The sequence below is a fragment of the Phaseolus vulgaris genome, chromosome 8 (assembly GCF_000499845.2).
Source record: "Phaseolus vulgaris cultivar G19833 chromosome 8, P. vulgaris v2.0, whole genome shotgun sequence".
In the NCBI taxonomy this organism is placed as follows: domain Eukaryota; kingdom Viridiplantae; phylum Streptophyta; class Magnoliopsida; order Fabales; family Fabaceae; genus Phaseolus; species Phaseolus vulgaris.
The window spans coordinates 15,389,647-15,416,425 of record NC_023752.2 but is presented as its reverse complement, the minus strand read 5'-3'; the positions used below and the strand labels follow the sequence as shown (position 1 = coordinate 15,416,425).

The 26,779-nt window shown below is 30.3% G+C and overlaps 3 protein-coding genes across 11 annotated transcripts; 2 read left to right on the top strand and 1 right to left on the bottom strand.

Annotated features, from left to right (window-relative positions):
• Nucleotides 1-4,567: 4,567 nt before the first annotated feature.
• On the top strand, nucleotides 4,568-10,530 carry LOC137827181 (pentatricopeptide repeat-containing protein At5g65560-like). Of its 5 annotated transcripts, none has more exons than XM_068633406.1 (4): nucleotides 4,568-7,779; nucleotides 8,718-8,800; nucleotides 9,729-9,858; nucleotides 10,012-10,530. In XM_068633406.1, the coding sequence occupies exon 1, from the start codon at nucleotides 4,836-4,838 to the stop codon at nucleotides 7,524-7,526; it is 2,691 nt and encodes an 896-aa protein (XP_068489507.1). In that variant the 5' UTR covers nucleotides 4,568-4,835; the 3' UTR covers nucleotides 7,527-7,779; nucleotides 8,718-8,800; nucleotides 9,729-9,858; nucleotides 10,012-10,530. The 5 variants fall into 5 exon arrangements, with proteins under 5 accessions (XP_068489507.1, XP_068489508.1, XP_068489505.1 ...); XM_068633407.1 differs by lacking the exon at nucleotides 9,729-9,858 and adding an exon at nucleotides 8,977-9,117 and having other exon boundaries at nucleotides 10,029-10,530; XM_068633404.1 differs by lacking the exon at nucleotides 9,729-9,858 and having other exon boundaries at nucleotides 10,029-10,530.
• Nucleotides 10,124-12,903, bottom strand: LOC137827185 (uncharacterized). Of its 5 annotated transcripts, none has more exons than XR_011083677.1 (4): nucleotides 12,727-12,900; nucleotides 12,554-12,651; nucleotides 11,858-11,948; nucleotides 10,154-10,337 (listed from the first exon to the last, which is right to left on the bottom strand). XR_011083677.1 is itself a non-coding variant. In XM_068633412.1 (3 exons), exons 1-2 carry the CDS (start codon nucleotides 12,835-12,837, stop codon nucleotides 12,556-12,558), a joined length of 207 nt encoding a protein of 68 aa, XP_068489513.1. In that variant the 5' UTR covers nucleotides 12,838-12,903; the 3' UTR covers nucleotides 10,124-10,337; nucleotides 12,554-12,555. The 5 variants fall into 5 exon arrangements, 3 of the variants coding, with proteins under 3 accessions (XP_068489513.1, XP_068489512.1, XP_068489511.1); XR_011083676.1 differs by lacking the exon at nucleotides 10,154-10,337 and adding an exon at nucleotides 11,470-11,698; XM_068633412.1 differs by lacking the exon at nucleotides 11,858-11,948 and having other exon boundaries at nucleotides 10,124-10,337; nucleotides 12,727-12,903.
• An 11,429-nt stretch (nucleotides 12,904-24,332) lies between these two features.
• On the top strand, nucleotides 24,333-25,818 carry LOC137824638 (uncharacterized). The gene is made up of 3 exons (XM_068630304.1): nucleotides 24,333-24,477; nucleotides 24,758-24,951; nucleotides 25,057-25,818. Exons 1-3 carry the CDS (start codon nucleotides 24,333-24,335, stop codon nucleotides 25,816-25,818), a joined length of 1,101 nt encoding a protein of 366 aa, XP_068486405.1.
• Nucleotides 25,819-26,779: the final 961 nt, after the last annotated feature.

Sequence of the window (26,779 nt, the reverse complement as noted above, 5' to 3'; positions counted from 1 at the left end):
AAACATGAATAAAGAAGCAAAATAATAAGAAATAAGAAACCAAAATAAAACGTATAAATGCAGCCAAAACAATAATAAACTGCGACTTCGGTTTTTACTATTTTGGATTTGTTTTTTTTTTTTATCCATTTGGATTTCCACATTGTTAATTCTTACCATAACTAATTACCATGTCATTTAAATACATCATTGGTTAAGTATTATTAATTATTTATATGTAGTTTAATGAACTACTAAAGTAAAAATTGTGATTTGGCTTTGAATTTTGTATTCAATGTTAAGATAAGTACAACAACATAAAAATGTTTCCATTAATTTTTTTTAAATGTTTTCACTAGTTAAATAAAATTAGACATTAAGCAAGTAGAAGTATACATAAGAATATAGAAAATGTTAAGTGTTCACGTGGCAAATTATAAGTGTATATTTTTATGTGACTTTATATTTTTTTTAAATTTGTTTTTTAATGTGGCATAACATCCTTGTGTGTCAACAAAAGAATGGTTAAAGTAAAAAAAATTTAATGTTTATAAAAATTAAAGGTTAAACAAAGTTCATTGTTTTCGTTAAATTAATATAAAAGTTGTCACATTTCCTTATGATATTAGATCATGTATAAGATGGACAAAATATATGAGCATAAGCATGGTTAATAATTATATAAGTCAAAATAATAAAATTATTATAAAAGTTCATATAGAGAATTTAGTGGTCAAGCAAGGTTAATAACAAAAAAAATTATTGTAAAAGTTTATGTTCTGGATAAAGAATTTAGTAGTCAATCATGTTAAATTGTTTGGTTAAATTAGTATACCATTTTATTATTATGGTAATGAAGAGTTACTATAACTTTTACATGAGTTAAGGATATGACATGTGACAATAGTGCAAAGGTGATGCTTCTTTGTGCAAAAAAAAATTATTTAAAATATAAAATGTCATGTTTATTAATATCATAATACAATGGTTAACGAAGTGCAAGATTTTGGTTAAATTAACGCATTATATCGTTATTGTGGTAATGAAGAGTCACTACAATTTTACATGAGTTGGGGTAGACACATGACAGTAGTGCAAATGTGATGCTTTTGTGTGCAAAAAAAATGTGAAAGTACGAAACTTCATGTTTATCAATATTAGAAAACTTTGGTTAACAAAGTTGTAGATTTTGGTTAAATTGGTACAAACGTTGGTTAACCTAATTTCCTATATGGTACTACAAATTGTATTAGATGAGAATACTATTTCTTATAACGTGAGAGTAAAGTTGAAGAGCGAGTTTGGAAAGCTATTATTTAGCACAAGACTTAATATGGAATGAGAAGGTGGAAGATTTAGAGGAGATTTGTGGGGAGGAAGAGAGCATTGATCTAAAGAGAAAGAGGATGTGATGGGGAGTGGGGTTTGGGAGACCACGACAATGCCAAAACAAAATTGTCTGAACTGGGCAGGGAATGGAAATTGAAGAAGGGAAGCAATGGAAAAGAAATTGTAAATATGTGAATGAAATGTGCAACGTCAGAAAGTGAAAAGATATTTAAGTGAAAAATGAAGTCACCTTAAGAGGTAGATTTGTGGTACGTCATGTGAATGTGTATGTTTATCATAACTCGTTGAATAACAAACTATCTTAGAATAATTAACCTACCTAATGACACATACTTAAGCAATACTTCCTTTGTGTGAATGATCTATTGAGGAATGTCTTTGTTCATGTTGAAACCAAGGTGAAATAACTTTGTACCTAATAATTTTTCTTTTCTTTTCTATGATAACAAACATTCATGAATAAGTTAATATTTATCTTTCATAGAACATTTTCTTATATAAAATCATGATATCTTACTTTTAAATACATAATATAAACAATTTATATAAATTTTGTGTAGCTTCTAATAGTTAAATTTAAAAAAATTTAATTTTGCCTCTTAAATTTAAAATTAATCTCCTCAAAACTCATGTCAGACCATATATGATAAATTAAAATATGAAATGACAATGACAACAATAAAGAGAACATAAGTGATAATACCAACTTTTTGTTGTAATAGTACTAACTTTTATTATAATAGTATATTAGTACTATCATATGTCATGATATGATAATAAAAATGATAATAATTATAAAAAAATATAAAAATAGTTATGATGAATATATGTCATGACATTATGATGAAATTGGTATTGTTAATGATGATGATTATTCTGACCAAAAAATTATAAAAAATACAAATACAGTGAAAAAAATATATAAAGTGGTAAAGTGAATGAGAATATTGTAAAAATATGATATGAAAATAAATACACTAACATGATACGGTAGAAGAAATAGGATAAAAAATATATATCCTCTTATAAAAGGGTTTGATAAGATAAAAGAACTCATTTAAAATTTCTCTTCCATAATAAATAAATTACAATTTTTATTTTACATTTCATATAACTTTTTTTTATAAGTGAGGGTTGTACGATCGATGTCACGTTTCGGTCTCTATCACTGGGCCGACCAAGGTAAAGACTCACGTCTGTGGGGTCGACAGACAGCACAAGTCCAATTACGCTCAATCAATGTTAGCAAAGCTAATCTACGATTAAGAACTGGGTAATGTAGCCCTAAATGCGGTCAAACTCCTTAACTTGACTCAATAAGGAAAGTCCACCAAAGGTAATATAAATAACACATATTCCAAGAATTAAGTACGTCATCATATAAGAACCAAGTATCGAACATCTTTGCTGACTTAAGCGTCAAAGCGCCTTCTACAAGTACTCTCCGAGTCTGGATTACGAGAAGACCAAGAGCCGAGGCTAGGAAGGAAGAACGAGGAGTTTGCAAGGAAGGGAGCTTAAGGACCATACGACCGACTGAAAGAAGGAAATAGAAGAATTTTCTCAATAGTTCTCTAGGCCCAAACATTCATGCGAGAACATTTTCAATGACTTTATTTTCTTTGCTAAGTAGATAATAAACCTTTTTCTTCAAATTATGGCTTAAAAAGTGAGATATTTTAAGAGTGGTAATTTGTAATCGATTACAAATATTGTGTTGAAAATATTTATTATTAAAAGTGTATTAAAAATATTTAACTTTTTAAATTCCTTCCTTTCATTTTTTAAATACAAAATAAAATTCACTTCTAGATAACTAATTTCAACTAGTCATTCTTCACTCAATAACATTCAAAATTCACCTTTCGAGAGATTGAATTTTAAACAAGGATGAGAATGCGGTTGACAATAGGAAATGCGAGTTGATTTTATTGGTTTGCCCTGCAAATAACTAGCATGTGAGCTTATGTGCCAAGCCACATAATAAATATTTTTTAAAATTAAAGTAAATAAGTTCAAATATAAATTTTGAATAAATTATTTTTTGTTTATTAATTTTTTTTCACATTTAGAAGAATTAGGTAAATAATCTTATAGTATTATCCGCATCGTCACAACACATGCGTAATAAGATATAGGTAAAAAAAATATTATGATGTTTTGATTTTCAATAAAATTTGAATTTTAATCACACTAAGAAATTGACTAAAAAAATATTTTACTAAATGTATACACTTTTTTTCAAGGTAATACATATAATAATATAAAATAATATATATATATGCATATAATATTATATTTAAATTTTATTATAAAAAAGACTAAGGTCTTATTATTATTTTATGGGATGAGTATTGAAACCTAAATGTACGTATTTCAGAAAAAAAAAACACTATTAAAAGAGGGGAGTTTCTTCCTACACCTCCATGTATTTATTCTTGCACCACATACTTAAAAAAATATTCAAATTATCTTTTAACATTTTTCATTGACTATTTTTTCTTTAATTTCATAATATGAAATTTAGAGACTTCATAAGTTATAGAATTTGGGAGTTAAAATTTGTGTTTTTGATTGTACAAGATTCTAGATTGTACGATTCATAACTGAAATTTGTATTTCAGATTGTAGAATTCATAATGAATAATTTTAGAATTGTTAAAATATGAGGTTGTAAGAAAAAAAAATACAGGGATGCATAATTTTTTTTCTACGATTTTTAAGATATGTGGGTCAGTCTGTCCCATCCCGCACTTAGTTTGCATGGACTATGAGTTATGTAGAACATAACTAACATGTTAAAATGGACCGTCTACCTCATATTTTTTTCTTAAGAACACACGAACTAATCACACGACTAGTGACACATTTTCATCCCCAATTTAACCATTTTATTTGATTAAGCGTACATGATGATAAACTTAGTTATTCTAGACAAAAATTATCCATAATAAACAAATTAAAAAAATTTATTTTACACTTCTTTCCTAAAAATCCCTCAACCATCATTTTTAAGTAGATACTTTTTTTCTTAAATTATGATTTAAAAGTGTGGTCTTAATATTGGTGATTTGTAATCAATTACAAAGAGTTTGTTAAAAAATATTTATCAAAATAGGTTAGCTTAAATTTTTTTAAGAACAAAATATACTTCAAATATATATTTTCATAATCTGCTAATAAATTTGGAAATATTCATTCTCATTTTTATATACTTTTTCAGAACCAAAATAAAGATACGATGAAACAATATTGACAAAGAAGGTAATAAAAGAATGAAAAGATGAGAAAAACCAGAAACCTATGATATGAGAACCTTGGCCCAATATTACAAACCACCATTGTGCACACCACGGCCACCACCCCCGCCTCCTCTTGTTTCTCTTCCTCCTTCCAACACCAGCATCTTCATTCATCCCTCACCAAACCCACCCCATCTCCATCTATTGTAGCTCCTAACAGGGTTCATTCATGGATCTCTCACCCCCACTTTCCCATGCTCCAAGATGAGATTTTTGACCTCCCTCACCATTCCCAGAGAAACCCTTTTGCTCCTAAACCTCATCAGACCCTTCTCCACCCTGCACTCTCCCCCACCGGATCTCCCCTCCCACCTCTTCACCCTCCTCTCCCACCCCAACTGGCACCACCACCCTTCCCTCCCCCACTTGCTCCCTTTCATCACCCCTTTCCATGTATCAAGCCTCCTCCACCTCAAACCCTCCCCTCAAACCGCATTGCAATTCTTCAATTGGGTAGCCACCAAACCCGGTTACAAGCACACCCCTTTTGCCTATGCTTCCCTGCTCAATCTCCTGGTGCCCCACGGGCTCCTCCGGGCCGCCGAGGCCGCCCGGATTTCGATGGTCAAGGCGGCTGGATCGCCTGATGACGCCAGGATTGTGCTGGCCTTCTTGAGGGGGATGAACTTGAATTGTGATGAGAAGTTTAGGTTTAAGCTCAGTGTTAAGTGTTATAATTTGATGCTGATGTTGTTGTCAAGGTTTGAATTGGTTGATGAAATGAAGGGGCTGTATGTTGAGATGTTGGGTGACATGGTTTTGCCAAATATGTTTACTTTCAATACAATGGTTAATGGGTATTGTAAGTTGGGGAATTTGAGTGAGGCTGGTGTTTATGTAAGTGAGATTGTGCAGGCGGGTTTTGCGCTGGATACGTTTACTTATACTTCGTTGATTTTGGGGCATTGTAGGAGTAGGAATGTCGATGGTGCTTGCTGTGTCTTTGGCCTAATGTGGCGAAAGGGGTGTCCGAGGAATGAGGTTTCGTATACGAACCTTATTCATGGGCTTTGTGAAGCAGGAAGGATTGGAGAGGCACTGAAGTTGTTCTTGCTGATGGGGGAGGACAATTGCTGTCCAACTGTGAGAACGTATACGGTTCTGATTTGTGCTTTGTGTGAGTCTGGCAGGAAATTGGAGGCCATGAATCTTTTTAGAGAGATGAGTGGAAGAGGTTGTGAGCCTAATGCTCATACTTATACCGTGTTAATTGATAGTTCTTGTAAGGAAAGGAACTTTGATGAAGCTAGGAAGCTGTTGGATCAGATGCTGGAAAAAGGTTTGATTCCTGGTGTGGTCACTTACAATGCGTTAATTGATGGGTACTGTAAAGTGGGAAAAAATTCAGAGGCATTGGAAATTTTGGGGGTGATGGAATCAAATAATTGCAGCCCAAATTCTCAAACATACAATGAGTTGATTTGTGGATTTTGTAAAGTGAAAGATGTGCATCGGGCAATGTCACTGCTTAATATAATGTTTGAGCGCAACCTATATCCAACCCTCGTTACATATAATTCGCTAATCCATGGGCAGTGTAGAGCAGGTCATTTGGATAGTGCTTTTAGATTACTTAATTTGGTGAAGGAAAATGGTCTTGTTCCTGATCAGTGGACGTACAGTATTCTTATAGACACACTATGCAAAAGAGGGAGGGTAGAAGAAGCTAGCGAACTCTTCAATTCCTCCCAGGTAAAAGATCTTAAAGCAAATGAAGTAATATATACTGCTTTGATTGATGGATACTGCAAAGCTGGGAAGGTTGATGAAGCCCATTCTTTGTTCAAAAGAATGGTGGATGAAGAATGTCCTCCAAACTCAATCACTTTCAATGTCTTGATAGACAACTTTTGTGCAGAGAAAAAAGTGCAGGAAGCTTTATTGCTTGTAGATGAAATGATAAAGATGAATTTGAAGCCCACAGTTGAAACATATACAAATCTTATTGTAGAAATGTTGAAAGAGGGTGACATCAATCATGCTAAAAAGACTCTTAACCAAATGATATCCTCAGGTTGTCAGCCTGATGTATTTGCGTACACTACATTTGTACATGCATACTGTCGTCAAGGAAGATTGGAAGAAGCTGAGAATGTGATGGCTAAGATGAAGGAAGAAGGAATTATTCCTGATTCTTTGGCTTACACATTTTTAATTGATGGATATGGGTGCATGCCACTGATTGATTGCTCATTTGATGTTCTCAAGCGAATGCTTGATGCTGGTTGTGAGCCTTCTCATCATACATATGCATTTCTTTTAAAACATCTAGTGAAGGAAATGCAAACGATAAAAGATGGCTGCATGGTTGAAGATTCATTTGCTCCAGGTTTTGTTCCAAATGATTTAGATAATGTCTGGAAGACCCTAGATTTTGATATAGTATCTCTATTGTTTAAGAAGATGGTTGAACATGGTTGCAAACCTAATGTTAATACCTACAGCAAAATTATTACCGGACTTTGCAGGGCTGGGCAGGTGAATGTAGCTCTGAAGTTGTTGAATGACTTACAAAAGGGTGGAATGTCTCCCAGTGAGTTTATTTATAACGAACTCCTTAGATGTTGCTGCAAGCTGAAATTATTTGAAGAAGCATGTAGTTTGCTACATGACATGGATGAGAATGGCCATTTGGCACATTTGGAATCCTACAAGCTGCTTATTTGTGGGCTATGTGATGAAGGGAAAAAAACAATGGCTGAATCAGTATTTCATAATTTGCTTTGTTGTCAGTATAATTATGATGAAGTAGCCTGGAAAGTTCTTATTGATGGCCTACTTAAGAATGGCTATAATGATGAATGCTCAATGTTTCTGAAAAGTATGGAGAAGAAGGGTTGTCAATTGCATCCTCAGACGTATGCAATGTTGGTTGAGGGACTTGATGGAACATAAGATGATGATTATTGGCATTTTTTCTTCTGCTGGTCTTCATACATGATGGAGATTTTTTGAACCATTTGTTTATAAGCTAGCTAAGTACATAAGGGGATATCAAATTATTTGTAGAATGAGAATATCATTTGACACTGAAAATTCAAGTTTTCATGAATGGAACGGCGGCTTTCTGGAAGACACAGTCTTTAGTTGTTTTTACAGCTAGTGGTTTCTGTATCACTACTACAGAAAGAAATTTGAAGATCAGGATGTAAGTCAGGTTTCACTTTCTTAAATTGTTCATGATTTTCTTAATCATTTAATGTTTTTCCCATTTAAATTTTTTCTTCTTTTTTATGCTTATTTGTTTTTTTAAAGTCTTTAGTCTTTGAATCACTTTTACAGCATGTCTCTTTCAACCTTGAATTTTTTCCAAGTTAGAACATTGTCCTGTGTCTCTTATAGCTAATACAATTACTGGTTTGATCAGGAGAAAATGTAAAGAAACACTGGACTAAATCGTATTATTTGAAAGCATAATTTAGAAATTTTATTATCATGATTAGGAAAATCAATTTGCCATAATTTTTTTTTATTGCATGGGCGCTTGCTTAACGCTTATGTTTAACAAAAGATCAGTAAAAGTGTGTATTTGCAAAAGCATGTTTGTATCTAAAATGAATTGCAAAAATTTGGCAGTCAGGTGTCTGATCTGACTCTAATTTTGATGTGACCAACCACTACAGAAAATCAATTTAGTTAAGTAGAGTATCAGTTGTTAGAACTGCGAATCAAGAAGCTCAGAATGTGATGATTACTGATTTATTCTTAAACAGATTGATATTTAGTGTCGTGGCTCACCAAAAATTGAAATGATTTTGGGACCATGTGTATTGTTTCTATACATTTACAAAGAACATGCTGTGTTGTGATGCGAGCTAAGCTGTAAACTAAAAAATAGATATATAATATAAAAGAGAATGTTACTGGACAATGTGAACTTGTTCAAATACGAGTCTCAATGTCGGCTTTTTCCTCCATTATGCTCTGTGTGTGCTTTTCTCGTTTGATCGCATAAGAATACATTACAATTGTCATTGATTTAATATAAGCATAAATATATAATGTAAAGTTCTTATTGCAGTTTAATGATCATAGTTTACCTTAGTGCCCATTAGCTAACGTTTACTGCTTACTTCATAATTTCAGGAGCAACAATATAACAGGGACAATGTGCAGTGCAGCCAGAGCATGTGGATTTGTCTCTCAAGTGCCAAGCTACTAAAGCAGATGTGAGTCTAGCTTGTCTTAATAGACCATTTTCCATATTGAATACTTATATATATTGTATGTTTTCATGGCTGTTTTATTCTTGAACTCAAAATTTGATTTACAAAATGCATTTAGCTGGGGGGAAGTACTTCGTTACTGAATTTAATTTTATGCTCTTAATTCCCTAAACTTTTAGGTAGAATCTTAGTAAGATGAGACAAGGATTAAGTCAAGGAATCCATCTAGCAAGGATATATTACAGTTACAGAAAAAAAAGCTAACGGCTGTTGCTCTAGTTTTGTTGACTTGGGCAAACATTGGTTTCCAAATAAGTGAGGTAAGGTCTCGGTTTTAAGAGGTTGAAAGAGGATGCATGGGCAGATGAGAGAAAATTGGGCCTGGATTTGTTGGAAATTGCATACTTGTTTTACAGTTTGAGGTGAACCGGGCTTGGATGTTTTGGATAATGATTTGTTACATGGGCTACAATTATTGGTAGTACACTAGTATGGCCACCCACACTTGGCACCTTTGCACTTTGTTCTGGTGATCTAGTGTGACCATGTTACAAATCCTGACTTTTTTTGTGATGGTTTAGTATGTATTATGGAATTTCATTTGCTATTGAGGCAAACAATAATATAATAATTCCACTTAGTAATAAAACAACCCAGTATAGATCTTTTTTGACTGAGGCGCCTTGTCATTGTGTATAATAGTGAACAATTTGCTTATTTGACCTGCAGTGTTGTTCTCACTGAGAATGAACCTCCTAGGTACTTTTATGGTTATGTTAAGAACAAAATTTGTGTTTAGACAATTTGGTATTTATTGGAGATCCTACATCGACTAGAAATTATAAAGTTGAGTTAGATTTAAAATTCATTTCTTAATATGTATCAGAACAATTTAGAATCTATTTTAACGAGAGCTTGTTGGGCTTATTAGATCCACCCTCTATCGGATTGTTATTAGACCGGCCATAAATATATAGTCTCACGCACATGAGTTAACAGTATCGGCGTGAGGAGAGCATCAACTAGAACTTTTCAAAGTATATAAGTGCAAATCTCATTTTGTAAGTCGATTTTGTAAGATTGAATTATATGGAAAGTCCACTTCTTAATAGTATTATATAAGTGAAATATTTACTTTCCCATGCTGCATATTGAATTTATATGTATTTTCCTTGTTCTTCATAGTTAATAATGCTTCATAGTTGATAATGCAGTTCAATTTTGCCAGCAGGAGTAATGAGGCTGCGTGGCTTTGGCAAACAAGGTTAGGGATAAGATGCACATATTGATTTTGGTCAGTTTGGTTAACTCCACCGGGCAGGCATATTGAAGAAGTCATTTGCTAAACACGTACCATAACCTCCAAAACAATTCTTTAATTTTTAAGATATGCTAAAACCATCAAAAGAGAACCAAATACATATACATTTTATACCGAGAGGCATGACATGGTGACAGTTAGTCACAGATTTTGCAGAGTTTCTTTAGTGAATCTTTGATAACAGAAGATGATTTCCTCATTAGTGTCCAAGTAGCCATCCTGTAAAACTGCAGGGATTAGATGATACCAAGTAGTTGTAATAGAATTGATTCTGTAAATTCCATATGTTAAATTTTGATGTGATAATTTTAGTGCATTCAAGTTTGTTTCGATCTATTATCCTTGCCAATGTATGAAACATTAAGTTGGATCATCATTTTAAGAAATCCACACTGCTTACATTTGTTGTGAACCATTTTAGTTATTTGTAAATTTTATTTATATATTTATGTAGAAGTTGTAATTTACTTTTGGCTCTTATTAAGACTGAATTTACTATTTCTTAGAGTCATTTAAGTTTTTCAAAGTTTGAATCAAATTTAGCTCTTTGTCTATTTTTACCAGAATCTTTTAAATTCTCATTCTGCCATATTTGTTTTATAAATTGATTCTATAAAATTACATTTACTTAAAATTTACTAACACATTAAGCTCCACACACTATTTAAAATTGTCTTCAAATTATACCAAGTTTCTAGAAGAATTTTTCTAACCTTTTTAAAATTATTCCATAGCCCAATTACGTCACCACCCTCCAAATATTAAGAATAAAAATAATAATGAGTTTCAAACAAAAGAAAATCCATGAAAATATCAAGTTTACTAAAATTTAAAATTAGAAATAGCGTAATTGGCTGGACAATTCACAGTTCTTTTATAATAACAATTAAAGACTCTTTACTTTATTACTAATTTTATTCCTTTACTGTTATAACTAATGACTTTTTCTTCCTCTAGTTAAAGATGTTTTAATTTTATTTTAATTAACAGAATCGGTGACAATGTAATTTTCCATGTTTAATATTTTTTAATCAATATTTACAAATAAAATTGGTATAATAATGATGAGTCTCTTGACATGTTTGGTTGCCACCTTAAAAAGGTGAAAATGATACACAGCTGTTGTACACTACCAACGTAAAAAATTAGTTGTCTCTTTCAACACTACCCAAAACCAAGTGCACAAATAAATTCAAATGCCAAAATAGTCATTCATTCATTGTCTAAACTTATTTAATCTACCTAAACTTTTCTTACATGAAAACTCATTTTAGCTTTGTTGTGTTTTATATGATCATTGCAAATTTTCTTTCAAATCTTGGAAAAAGTATAAAGGTCAATGGTAAAGGAATGGTAACAAGTGACAATAAATTTATTATATCTACCTGGTCACTACATGAATTACATGGAGTTATTAAGAATTCTAAAGCAGATGAAATTAAACTATAAAATTCACAGGATACCAAAGGCACTCTTTGAAACAACTACCAAACATTCCACTTTGAAACAACCATTCCACATTCCTCACTTACAAAACTCCCAAACATTAACCAAAAGACCAGTACAATAGCATCTTCAAGCTGTAAAGAAATTCAACTTCAAAAGATTATCATGTGAACTAATATAGATTGCTGATATCAGAACAAGCAGTAGAAATAAACCACATTATTGTGCATTCCAAATTCCCAATCTGACAAACATAACAAGAGAAGCACCAAAAAAAGGCCACAAATCTTAACCTATTATTCTTGCATCACTACTGTCTGGCAGTGAAACTCCTCTTTCTACTTTCACGTCAGACATAAATTTTCTGAGATGAAACTTTCCATGCTGAAAACACACACAAGAAAATTTAAAGGCTATATCATAATTATTATTTTTATTAAGAAATCAATTGAATATGACTAACAAAGCATACCTACCATGCTAACCTCGCATTTGTTGAAAGCTAAGGTCTATTTGCTTAAATTTTTACAGAAGAGAAAAATAAGAACGATGTACTAAGCTTCTCTATAATCTAGAATTAACTTATGCACCTTTGAAGAAGTTAAATGAAAAGGGCTTCCATAAAAGTTAAGTATATAAGCTAATTTTAACTTAGTTCACAAGTTCAACTAACTTGACTTTTTTTTTGTCTTAAAAAAGTGTATTTATGCAGAAATTGGTTAAACAAGAATACACAGAGATAGGATGGAAGGAAATGAACAAAAGTGGAATAAATTATAACAAATCATAATAGAATAAATCATCATTTCCATTGTTTGAGCATGTGTTAATTAAAACAAAACACAATCCTCTGACAAATAACTACTAACTTCATTTTAAAATTTGTAAAATATTATCTTACAAGCCACACCAGAAAACCCATTTTTGAAAATGGAAAGAGGAATCGACTATAGGCAATGATTAACCAAAAAAAGAAGTAAAGTAAATACCTTCAGGCCATTTTAGGTGGAGAAGTTGAAGTGGGGACTGAAAATGGAGGCAATCGCAGCACAGCTTCTTCCGTCTCAATTGGGTCGGATCTGAGTATCTGAAACAGAAGAAGAAAGGTTAAGAATGAACAAAAATTGAAAGTGTGGGAACAAAGAAATCAAAGAGAGTTTACAGGGTCTTGAAGCACGGGCTTGGTGTCATCCTTTGCTGGCTTGAAAGGGGGTTTGAGTTTGGGTGAATTGTTGTTTGGTTTGGTTGAAGACTCTCCTGAACTCTTCTTCATGCTTTCTTCTTCTGTATCAGACACTACACTGTTACCTTAGGGGTTTTCTTTTCTTTTCTTTTAAAATTAATTTTTACTTTTTATTATTTTTAACATCTCACCTTTTATCAAGTTCTGTTTCTAAATTATTCAAAAGTTTATATATAAAATTCTGGTGGAAATTCAAGCATTCTAAACGAAAACTAGTCTCATGTTACAAATACACTATCACCGTATTCATGGCAAATGTTATTATTATATAAATTTTCAATTTATTTTTTATAACTTTTATTGTGTCACACTATTAATATTTTATTTTTTAAAATAAAATCTTTCAGTATCACAATGTAACTTACATCTTACCTTACCTGTTGACATCTCAAGTAACACCAATCATTTGTCATCACATGAAAAATAAATATTATTAAAAAAAATAAAAATACAATACAAAAATATGGGAAACTAGACCAAAATTTAAACGATATATAATTAAACTATACATTACTGAAAAATTCTAAAAACATATTAGATGGTAGCTTATTATATTAATGAAAATATTCTCTACGAATAACACTATTAATATTTTATTTAATTATTAACTATATATATATATATATTAAAAAATAATGTTTTTAAGTCTAAGTCTTATTTTTTTTTACATTGTATTAATATATTAATGAGAAGATATTATAAGCCTAATATCTTATGATTCAGTACATGACCATGCATATGTACTGTATATGGTTAAATATTATTTCAAATAATTCTATGACCTGAAATCTAAAAAATAACTAAAATACAGGATCAAGTAACAAATTTGTAATCGCTCTATATTTTCGTATAAATTATTAAAAGATTAAATGTGTTTATAGTTATACTATATTATAAAATTAATTTTATTTTTTATCTAAACTTTAGATTATTCAGATACTTATAATATAAAAATTATTCTCAATGTTAAAATCATGCAAAAAAAAAATTCATTTTAATCATTTTTATACTACAAACACACCTAAATAGTCTAAAGTTTGAATTATAAAAAAAAATCCTTATAATATAGGTATGAAAAAGATATTTAACTCATTATTAAAATATTTATGACTATTTAATAAACTTAAATTCAACATTTATTGATAAAAATATTTTAATTATTAAGAATATGATTTTGCCGTTTGAGTAAGAAATATATTCCATAAATAATATTTTAAACGTTAGTTAATTACAAAGCATAAATAATATTTTTAAAAGGCATAAACTCTCGTATGGATAGTTCAGTTGAAATTGCATTTAAAAGAGGATTTTAAATAAAAAGAGATAAATAATTGAATATACATATTTTTATACTCATCTTCAACCACTATTATCTTTAGTTCTTGGTAATTAAACCAAGTTTTTAACTAAAACAATATTGTTATAATTTACTAAATCATAAGTTATTATTGATTTTTTTTCGAATATTCTTTCAATTATTTCTCTAAATAATAATTCAAATATTATTTTGAGTCAAGTTTCTCCAAACTCAGTTTACTCACTAAAAAAATCAAGGGGATTTTTGACCATGATGGGGTTATTTTTTTTGCTTTTTACCAAAATGGAATCCGTTTAAAAAAAATTGCAAATTTAGGCAAGTCGTGCCAATTCGGCACGACTTCATATGCACAAATCGTTCCAATTTGATACGACTTTGCCGTATCATATTGAAGTCGTGCCAACTTGGCACGACTTCTGCCACGTCATAATTTTTTTTAAAAATTTTATTGTTTACATATTAGGTAGTAAGTTTTGTAATGTTAAAAATTAATTTGATACATAACTTTCTAAGAGTGTTAGTTTTAAGGAACAAAAAATTAGATAATCGTGTATGGATCATGTTTGAATTGAATGAATAAATACATAGATAAAGAAAATGAATGTTCTAAGAGTGTTATGAATATAAAGAAAATGAGGAAATTAATAATCAAACTTGAATTGAATTTTATTATTAAGCTGTTCTACAATATGTTTATACAATATGACCTTCTGTTCTACAATATGAACATTTTTTTGGTTAATTTGGAATTGAATCATCCATTTCGTTACAAATGCGTTGAGTGCTAGGTCTTCATGATTGATGTCGACGCATGATGGGGTCAGGTAAGAAATTGGGTCCCGTGTAAGTAGACCAATAATCCATTTTTTTTTCCTTAAAACTAACACTTTTAGAAAATTATGTATCAAAATAATTTTTAACATTACATAACTTACTACCCAATATAAACAATAAAATTAAAAAAAATAAAAAATTATGATGTGGCAGAAGTCGTGCCCAGTTGGCACGACTTCAATATGACATGACAGAAGTCGTGCCAAGTTGGCACGACGTTAGTATGACATGACAAAGTCGTGTCTAATTGGGACGATTTGTGCGTATAAAGTCGTGCCGAATTGACACGACTTGCCTAAATTTGTAAATTTTTTTAAACGGACCACATTTTGGTCAAAAGCAAAAAAAATAACTCCATCATGGTCAAAACCCGGTTTATTAGATTAAATAGGTTTTTTAAAAATGCGGTTTAACAAGCTTATAGGTTTCAACAAGGGGTATATATGTAATATATAAAAAGTGATATATGAAATATTGATTACTTTTTGTGTGTTAGCTAATCACTTCTTTATTCTCTATGTTGTCTGTTTCTTCAAGTATCTTCCATGATCATAGTTTTAATAACTCATAAGAAAAAAAAAAAACTTAAGCTTAAAACATTTACTTATACTTTTTTAATTTCAAAAAAGAATTTCATAAAAATTAGTCAACAATATTTATTATTAGACATGTTCACTATTCAACATAAAAATTCCATATCTCATAAACTAAAATTGCAATGTAAAATAGTACTATTGGTGTTGGAAGACTAGTCAAAATTTCGTTAATGAGGAGGTTAATTTTCAACTATGAACGGTGTTACATAACATCGAAAATCCACTTAGAATCAAATTCTCAATTGTCAACAATGTCAGTAAATGTTGAAAACTCACTTAAAATTAGATTTTTAATAAGCTGATTCTTTTTTAAAAAATCTTAAAACTAATAAAAGAAAGTCAAAAAAAATATCAAAATTCAGCTCCTTACAAACTAAATTCTAACATATTTTTCAATATTAGTGACACTATTTCATATTATAAAAAATTTACTTTCAAAAACTCAATTCTCATACTAAAACTATAAATCTATTTTAATAGATCAAGTTATACAAATTTAAATTAATGAGCAAATTTTATCAAATTAAAACTTATAAGTCACATATTTTCATTGGTGAAAATCTTCTTTATGGAGGAAGATGGTCATGTGCATGTACTTTCAATACCAATGATCATGTTCATCATGTTAAGAGGGACTTTATCATGTTAGACGCACATCTCTTTACAATTTGGTTTAATGGTTAGATTCCCTATTACTATCTACTCTCTATTATATTATTAGGGTGTTCTTCCTACACCCCTACATTTTTCGAAAATATCAAAATTACTCTTTACAGTTTTAGGTGTTTATTAATTTTGTAAGCAAAACATATTTTCAAAATAGAAAATTCGGAAGAGAAATAATCATTTTTTTAACACATTTTTTTATTTCTGGATTTATAAATCTGGAATTCATAAAACATATTCTGAAAAAGACGTTTCAAAATTATTTTGAAAAAAAATCCGGAAGTCATTTTTTAAAGGGGGCAAAACAGTCTTTTCCGTAAGTGAGGGGGTGCAGGGAGTAATTTGTAGAGGTGCAGGAAGAAGTTGCAATATTATTATTCCAAATACAAAACTCAAAAAAATCGAACTAAGGCCATTACATGGTCCAAAAGATAAGTCTTAGACTGTTTCTTTATGCACCTTCATATGTTCTTCTGACACTCTCATACAAAATATAAAAATACTTTTTTATCATTTTTGTGTCATCTCCATACTTTGAATTACATAATCTAAAATGGTATTTCGGATTATATAATCTGAAAGTCTGAATTTGATAGTAACTTCCGGATTATGTAATCTATAAACAAATCATGCATATAAAAAAAAACTTCTGAATTATGTAATCCAAAACTAATTATAAATTTAAAAAATGACTTTTGGATTACATAATTCAAAATATTATATAGAGATATTTTTAAAATATGAAAGAATAATTCATTATGATTGGAGTTTAATTTTACTGCGGTGACCTAAATCTCAGTCATCTTTTAAATTTTCTTGATCATTACTCTTGTAACTGGTGCTTTCTTAGGTGCGTTCCATCTTTTAAAAAAATGAATAATAAAAAAATCAGTACTAAACAGTTGAAATAAAGTGGAAGCTGAAGCTAAAACTTCTTAGATTGAAAGACACTAAAAGTTTACTCTGAAAAAAACACAATTTAACTTTGTTTTTGTGACTTCTTCTGACTTCTTTTGTTTATAGCAAAGGCTTTGTATTTTGGTTGATAATTTATTGTTTGATTGAAAGAAATGAGAAGATTTTGATAGAAAATATAGAAAGGTAGTGTGATTGATGTAAGAGAAGATGAAGAAGAAAAGAAAGATGGGGAAATCAAATGGATTCGGTGCCCACATACAATGGTCACCCTAAACTAAGGGCCCACACCACCACCAATGCAACATGAATCTTTCTTTTTCTTTTTCTTTTTCCAACCCTATCTATCATACTCTTTTTCATTTCTAATCATAATTTCAAAATAACCATTTTCAAATAAAATTACTGTGATATTATTTGTTTTATAATTTTAATTTTAGTTCCAAATGTGATCTATATTCAAAAATAATTTATATCCTTTCTAAAAATATTTAATTGAACAAGGGAAATTTTAGAACAATAATTTTAAAAATGTTTGATTATATTTTTTTAATTCCTAAAATTTATAGTCAACTTCATTTTGGTCCTCTATATTAAAAATTACAATTTTAGGATCTTAAAGTAATGCTAACATAAAATAAATTTATTTTAAATGAAGGTGAAATAATTAGACATTCTCTAATTCAAAAACCACATAATTACAACCCATTCAAACTTTCATAAACTTTATCAAGTCATATTTTTCATCCCAATATAACATGTAAACAATAAATATTTAGAAACTCTTAACTAATTACAGAGAAAATAGAAGTGGGTTATATTAATTGAGGTATTGATTTTTTTTCATTTGTTTCAACAACAAATGAAAAAATATTGCTGGAGTAACTTAATCATCAATCAACCTAATTTGAGTGTTTCTTTTGAAAAACACTCTAAATTAACTAGTGTGGCAGGTTTATAATTTTTTATTATTCTTTGATATTTTGAAACAAACAAAAAACTACATATTAATACAAGTTTGAAGGTAAGTATTTAATATTTACAAAATTAGAAAACAATAAACATAAATATTATATTTTAATAAAAGAATTAAGCAATCATAATTAGGAAGAAAACGTAAAAGTTAAAGACAAAAGCACTTTGTTTTGAGTAGAGTAACTAAATTAGACCCTAGATGCCTTGAGCAAAATAATAAAAGTTAGCATGAATAATAACCCTTTAACTTATGAGTACAAATTCAACATTTTAAAGTTAATTTTAGATTTAATAGTTTTTTCACTGTCTTGGTAATTTTTTTGAGTCAACGCTTTTTATTTGGTGTAACTTTATTTAAAAATTAGTATATTTTTCCATGATAATAATATTATCAAAATAATGAATTATACACGACGATAGTAGTAAATGATATTTCATTAGTTAATGTAGACTTATTGAGAAAAATAATATTGACAAGATCATTTAAAATTATTATAATATTCTCATCATCGATTTAATAAAAATAACTATATTAATTTGTTTTAAAAATAATAAAATTAAATTGAAAATGTTTAAAATAATAAGATAAAATTTGAAAATTATCATAATAATAAGATAAAAAGAATTATTAAACTTTATTTTTTATTATAAAAATACACACCAATTTATTTGACCTTGAAATAGGTCAGTGAAGCCATATTATGCTGCTTCCATTACATCCACCCGTTTGGATTTGCATAATAGCTTTTCATAGAATCATAAGTAATCATACTGTAATAGGGTATTACTAACTTTTCTCATATTTTTTATTTTTATAGCCATAGATGTCTCTATCAGAAAAGAAAAGAAGAGAAGAAAAAAAAGAGAGATAAGAATTTGTTGTGTTTTCTTTTTCACTTTTTATTTTTGCCAAGATGAAAAGCCAATGCAGACGTGGGAATATGAAATGTGGAATTGAAATAGATAGTTTGGAATATCTAAGCATTATTTTTTTATAATTAATACATACTTTTAATTTTAATATTTTTTAATGAAAGGCCATGTTGAAATAAGGTAAATTATTTGGGTCTAATATTCTCAAGTCTATTTTTTATTATTAGAATTGAATATGTATTGGAAATTTTATAACGGCTTACATATTTTGTCCGTTTAATTAATTGAGTTAAATTTTGCTAACTCGTGTAAGTTTAAGTAACCTTAAGATAAAAAGTATGTCGAAATAAAATTTATTATATATTGTTGTAACATTTTTTTATTAGTTTTTAGAATTATATAAAAAAGCTACACTATGTTATTAGAATATGTTTTTTATAATTATATTTAGTTATGCATGCTTATGAATGATTAGGGATGATAATGTGGCGGACTATTGGTCTGTAGTCCACTACTAAAAAATTTGGGGTGGATTAATTAATTTTGTCCGTTGATCCACTTAGACATATCTCGCAACCCGGTAGCCTATGCGAGTCAACAGTAGGGTGGGTTGATCCGCTGACTCGTGTAAACAAAAAAAAATAATTATTTTTTCTGCAAAAAAAAAAAGTCACACTTCACTTATTCATTATTGCACAACCTTTATTTTATTTTATTTTAAAAAAATTGAATTTAATGCACTAAAGAAATGAATGTTTAATCATCTAAAGAAGTTAATATTAAGAGTGAAAATGGATTTAGTTTTAAGTAAAATCTTATATTTAAAATTTTTTAATAAAAAAAAATTCCAATAAGATACTTATTAAAAACTTAGTCATTTTCATTAAAATTAGTCATGTCATTTTGGTTGAATTGAATGTCAGTATGTTGTAAGAGTTTTAAGAATATATGACTCTCAAATAGTCTGACATATCAATGTTTTACCTTTATTGATTAGGCTATTTATGTGGTACATTTACATACCTATAGAGGGAAAATATATGTAAAACAAAACTTTAATTATTTTTAATCAAGTGTGAAATCCTTTATATTTTTATCTTAATTGAATGAATTGAAATAATGATGAAATTTTAAATTTTCAGCAGCAAAAATATATTAATTTTATAATTTTTTTTAAAAGAAATATTTTTCTTACGTGAGTTACCTCTTACAGACTAAATGCGGGACGGGTCAACCCACATTGCCTCCCTTATGAATGATAAGATTGTTAACTTATATAATAATTGTTTTAAATATTTTGGTTAGAGTGATTTTTAATTAGTTAATAATATAAAAAGTATATTAATTAAGAAATAACTACTATAAACCTTAAATATTAAAAGAAGTAATTTGCATTGACTTATAATAATAACATATTATATACGTATACATTCTACTTTAAGATGCAAATTTATACATATATCTATATGCAGAGTTACTAATCTTTTTTTGAGTTTACTTTTAGAATCGAAAGACATCTTTCTCACTTGTTAAGACATTTGCTCACGTGTAACAGAATATGGTAATCACAAATTAAATGATCAATAAATAAAAAGTTAGTAATCATTAAAAACATAATAATTTTACTAGATAAACATTTATACAAATATCATTAAGTAAATTACCATTAATTCACATTCATCTCATCATACTCATCACATAGATTATATCATACATAATGAAATTTAGATTACTTCCCGATCTTAGAGACTAACACATGTGGGTCACATTATTATCGACTATCATAGTAACAACCAACCTCACTATAGTCTCACGGTATGCCTCTAGTATCTTTTCCATTGGTTGCTCCTCACCCGACACCTTAGTCTACGTTACCAGGGTTGTTAATGGAATTTGAAATCTCATTGAATTTGTTCTAATATAGCTCACCACACTAGATGTCTTTGTACCTCCTTGGGTACCATACATCTCATCCACAAGTCTCAATAGATTATGGACACTAACCCCTGACTCTACTCAACCTCACACACAAGTAGTAGATTATAGGCACCAACTTTTGGCTCTACTTAGCCTCACATTACTCACCTCAAAGTACAAACACATAACTACCCAATAATTTCACTTTGATGGAAGTCTAAAAACATTCAACAAATATGATTAATTTTCGCTTGAGTGAAAACAAACCCACAAGTAAGATGGTTTCCTACTTCATTTTTGCTTAAGTAAAAACTTCATCGCTAAAGCGAAATTTTCGTTGTTGGAGTGAAATTCGTTGTTAGAGTGAAATTCATTTGCTAATTTCGCTTGAGCGAAAAGCTTGTTGCCTTGGGTCACATCAGTGCCACAAATACTTGAGTGAAAAACTTTTGGTTTGAGCAAAAATCTTGCCACCTTGGGTTACATTAACATCGCTAACGCTTTCACTTGAAAATAAGCTTAAAGCTAACATTCTCATGGGAAACCTCCAATTTTGTCCTAACAAACAAGTTTTCCATCCCCAAAACATTACTAGACAATCAAACACTCACTTATGCATCCAAAGTAATATAGAAAAGCAATATCTTATCGAACATAACAATTTACAATTATCTTAACAAAGGCATATAATACATCCTAATTATTATCTTTTGAATGATAGTTCCCCTGACCTGAATTCTATTGGTTCCTTTTCTTAAACAAGAATGTTATAACTCAACCCTTAGTTCCCTTTTATCTTAGAATTTAGGACAACATTGCCCCATTCAAAGATTCCAGTTACGAAATTCCTTAGAATTCAAAAAATTTTCCCATATAAACTTTTTAGGAAAAATAAACTTAGACTTAGTCATTCTTAAATTTTGATCATGTAAACTTCATCCTCTCTTTATAAGCTTTTGGTTGCTTCTTCTAAATCTATTTACTTAAGAGAGAATAGTGGTAGAGAGATAGAATATTTTGTGAAAAAATGAATTACCAAGCTCTTCTATTTATAGATTTCAAATACTAGCTGAATAATAATATAATATATTTATATTAAATCCTTTTTTTATATGTTACAATCACATCGCCAATAAAATTTTCATATTCAATAATGAACTTAATGATAAATAAGTAAGGATAAAATTCTATTATTTGGTTCTCTATCTTGATAAATGTCAGATTTCAGTAATATTTCATATTAAAATATAAACATTTATGGATATTAATTGATAAAATAACCCCCAATTTATGAATTTATACCTTTTTTACATATTTTATGATTTTAATTTAAATAAGAATGATTTATTCTTAAATTTTTGTTAATTTCAAGATTTTAGGGAAAAATGAAGATGATTGGGCAAAAAGAGAATATACAAAGCTAAAAAGGGAAAGTTGGAACGCACCATCACTCACCAAAGCTTGCCCAAACTCGCCTAAACTAGACGCTCCTAGAGGATCTCGCCTAGGCGAGATCACTCCAGTGACGTTGGGCCTTTTTTCGTGTAACTCGCCTAGGCGAGCCCAACACTACAAGAAAATCATTAAATAGAAACTAATTTTAGAGACCAAAATAATTAGTTACTATTTGATTAAATTAGAGACAATTTTATAAACTAAAAAAACTATTGGTATCTAAAGTAGTTTCTATTATTAATAAAAAAATTATAAAATGGTTTCTAAATTGGTATATAACTATTAGCCACCAAGGTTTTAGCTACTTACTACTTTATATTCTAGATTAGTCTCTATTAGTCTTTTAGAGACTAATTTAGAATTTAAAATATTAGTCGTTAAAACTTAGATAGCTAATTTAGATACAAATTTAAAAACCATTTTATAATTTTTTTTAATAATAAAAATCACTTTAGATATGAATAATTGTTTAATCTCTAAATTAGTATCTAATTTAGTTAATATAGTGACTAATTATCTTTGGTTTCTAAGTTTGATTACTATTTAATGATTTTCTTGTAGTGCAATAACGCCCAAGCGAGAAGTCACTTAACTCAAACCAATTAGGTTAAATAGGAGACTTGGACACAACCCTAGACACACAAGATTGATAGGAAAACCATTGAATGAATTGGGAGGATAAAAGGTGTTACTTTTTGTCTCTAAATTTGATTACTATTTAATGATTTTCTTGTAGTGCAATAACGTCCAAGCAAGAAGTCACTTAACCCAAGCCAATTAGGTTAAATAGGAGGTTCAAGGCACAACCCTAGACACGCAAGATTGATAGGAAAACCATTGAGTGAATTATAATCTAATTGGGAGGATAAAAGGTGTTAGAAACCCTAGAAGAGGCAGTCGTCAAGGAGAAACATCTTGGATATTCTTTTCTTGCTCTCCCTGTTTTAACAGCCAACATGTGTGCCTAATTCTACCATTTGAGATTGTGAGTAATCTGTTTGAACTCTTATGTATTGAGGTGATATCTAAACATAATATTTTGTTCTTGATTGATGATTGGTATTATCATTTTGTTAGTAATGCTTGTTCGCCATAATCTCGAAATTTAGATTTGATTGGAAAGTACTTATAAGTTTCTCACCCAAATGATAATGCTTAACATATTTGAATGTTAGGAATAACTTGAAATGTTAATTGCTATCAACGTCTGATTTTACTGACAAAAAGTTGTTATAAATAGCGAGGAATTGATATTTAAGAGACATCTTAATAATTTTATATGCAAGGAATCAATAAATGATTTTTATACGGGCATCAATATCAATCAAAGAACATAATATTTTCATGCTAATCAAAATACAAAAGGGTGAGAAAGATGAATCCCAATCCTTATTTTTCCAATTGAAGTAACAAACTTTTTAATTTTTTTCTTATTAATCATTGCAATCTTAACTAACTTCAACAAACTTTATTATTTTGTTTTCTATTTAGTGAATATTTTACTTGATTATTCAATTATTCCTTGTGGATTCGATATTACTTCAACAAATTATTACTTCTGCCAACGTGGTGTACTTGTCGTAGAAAAGTCATCATATCTCTAGGTGAAGTCACTAGTTTTCCTGATTCACACTACCTCACAATATTGATCGCTCTATCTTGGAGCGATTTTATGTGAAAATCAATTGCTCTTATTTATTTGACTTCCATTGATAAATCCTCTCTTATATGTACATCATCATATTTGCACATCATCACACTCTAGAATAAAGGGTGGTTGAAGAAAAGAATTTGATAGACAGTTTGGAGGTTGGCAAGCATAAAGTGAAGGTAAATATGTTACAATATGCAGATGATACTTTATTCTTCTGTGAATCTAACACCAAAAGCGTTTTCAATATTAAGGCGATTTTGCAATGCTTTGAGTTTTCTTCTAGGGGTTTAGGGTGAATTTTTTGAAAAGTAGAATTGGTGGGATGGGGCTGGATCAGCTTTCGCTTCAGCGTTTGATAGCTATTCTTAACTGTGACGTGATGGTTTCTCCTTTTGTTTACTTGGGATTGCCAGTTGGAGGAATCACAAGCGAAGCACCTTTTGGAATGGGTGTTAGAGAAAGTTCAGGCTAGGCTAAGCAGGTGGAAAGGCAGATGTCTGTCATTGGCTAGGAGGATCTGTTTGATCAAGTCAGTTCTTTCCTCTATCCCGTTATTTTTTATGTCCTTATTCAAACTGCCTTCAGGGGTGGCAGATAAATTAGTTAGGATTCAAAGGAATTTTCTCTTGGGGTGGGGATCTGAAGGAAGGAAGATCGCTTGGGCTTCTTGGCAAAAGGTATGTAAGCCTCGCGATTTTGGGGGGCTTGGTATTATTGATTTAAAGATTTTTAACTTGGCTTTGTTAGGAAAGTGGATCTGGAGGTTGGGTACAAATAAGGGTGGTCTTTGGAATGAGATTCTGGTTTCAAAATATGGTGGTTGGAGGTGCTTGAGAGAGGAAGGAAAAAGTCGTAGGAGCTCTCTTTGGTGGAAAGATTTAAAAGAGGTGTGGGCCTCAGAGGGTTGGGGAAGAAGTTTTGAAGATGGGTCCAACTGGAAAGTTGGTGATGGAAAGGATATTTCCTTCTGGGAGGATAATTGGTTAGGTTGCGATGCGTTGAAGAGAGCCTTTCCGAGACTGTTCTCTCTATGTTTGGCCAAATAGGCAAAGGTGGCAGAGCTTGAATCTTGGTCTAATAGTGTTTGGGTTTGGCATTTAGTCTGGCGAAGACCTTTCTTCGAATGGGAGAAGCCTTTGGTGGATCAGTTTTGGCAGGTATTGCAAGGTGTTAGGTTGATTTTGGGAGAGGCGGATAGTTGGATTTGGAAGGTCGGGGGTCTTCAGAAGTTTTCAGTTAATTCTGCTTATATGCATGTTAAGAGGGATAGTGAGGTGGAAGGTTCTTCGGTATTCAGTAAGCTGTGGAGGTGTAAAGTCGTACCTTCTGCTTTATTTCTTGCTTGGAGGGTTCTGGAGAATAAGATCGCTACTAGGGTCAATCTGGAAAGGCGAGGGGTGATGGTTGAAAATGCTTTGTGTTGTCTGTGTGGGAAGGAGAAAGAGTATTACTGCCATTTGTTTTTCGATTGCAATTTTGCTTGGCATGTTTGGTGTCTTTGCTATAAGTGGCTTGGAGTGTCGTTTGTGTCTCACATTGATCCTAAGTTCAACTTTGCTCATTTCTGGATGAGTCAGTCTTTAGACTCGATTAACATTGTGTGGAGTACAATTTGGGTGGGGGTGGTGAGTGAAATCTGGAATCACAGGAACCTTATCAGTTTCAAAAAGGGTGTGGCTGATGTGTCAGAAGTGTTTGCAATGGTGCAAGTAAAGGTTTGGTCTTGGATTTCTGCAAAATCTCGTTCTGCTTCGTTTTCCTATTCTGATTGGTGTTTGGAATGGTTCCTTGAAGTTTTTACGTGTTAGTTTGGTTAGTGTTTTCGTCAGTTAGGTAGGCGGTTATAGTTAGAAATTGGTTATTGTGAGATATTGTGAAAATTGGTATAAGGATTGAACCACCCCTAAAGTGACTCTCATTTATTTATTGTTTATTGTTGATAAAAAAAAATTATTTTGAATCATTCGCATATATCTATTTTTATCTTAATTGAAGAAAATAATACTTTTTATTACTATGAAAATAATATATTTTATTAATGTAATAAAAAAGATAAACTTAACCAGATAAAAAAATTATAATCAAATTAAGTTGAAAGAAATATATAAACTATAACAAAGTTCCCTTTAATTTATTTTGTTATATATATATATATATATATATATTAAAAATTAAGATGTTTCAATATTTAAAAGTATGACTTTTTTTTATTTAAAATAGTTCATCTTTATTTTCTCTTATGATTAAGAATTTTAAATATTATTTTTTAATACAAAAAATATCTTGGCATAAAATTTAAAAACACATTATTTTAATCAAAATTAAAGATTGAAGATTAAATAAAATAAAAAGGTAACTGTACCTGAGTGGAGAGATGGGGCCCAGGCACGGTCGGTTGACGTGGTGCAATTGCTGACGTGTTGACCTTCTTCTCCTCTGGTCGACTGTCCTTTCTTGCTGTCTCCTTTGGTTGGTCGTCCCTTCGTGCTATCAACTTCGGTCGGGCGGGGGAGGGTACCTGCGAAGGCACTCCGACGCTCAAGTAAGTATGAGATTCTAAGCGCAGTTTCGTAAGTGAATGAAAACGTACCTTTCTCTGGCTTGAGCACAGTATTTATAGGATTGCCTAATGGGCTTTCTATCCCTTGGGCTCAGGGTGGTTATGGATATGTCTTGTCAGTCGTGCTCCGGAATACCCGGGGAACATATCTTCTCTAAACGCATATTCCTTATTCTTCGGAGGTGTATCTTAACCACCTTAGCTTGTCA

What these genes read in the sequence shown, in the direction of transcription:
- LOC137827181 (XM_068633404.1), top strand. Translation starts at nt 4,836, where the DNA reads ATGAGATTTTTGACCTCCCTCACCATTCCCAGAGAAACCCTTTTGCTC.
- LOC137824638 (XM_068630304.1), top strand. Translation starts at nt 24,333, where the DNA reads ATGGGGCTGGATCAGCTTTCGCTTCAGCGTTTGATAGCTATTCTTAAC. An exon ending in GGGTGTTAGAGAAAGTTCAG is followed by an intron (nt 24,478 to 24,757) that starts GCTAGGCTAAGC and finishes TGGCTTTGTTAG; the next exon opens with GAAAGTGGATCTGGAGGTTG. An exon ending in AAGATGGGTCCAACTGGAAA is followed by an intron (nt 24,952 to 25,056) that starts GTTGGTGATGGA and finishes TTGGCCAAATAG; the next exon opens with GCAAAGGTGGCAGAGCTTGA.
- LOC137827185 (XM_068633412.1), bottom strand. Translation starts at nt 12,837, where the DNA reads ATGAAGAAGAGTTCAGGAGAGTCTTCAACCAAACCAAACAACAATTCA. An exon ending in AGCCCGTGCTTCAAGACCCT is followed by an intron (nt 12,652 to 12,726) that starts GTAAACTCTCTT and finishes CTTCTGTTTCAG; the next exon opens with ATACTCAGATCCGACCCAAT.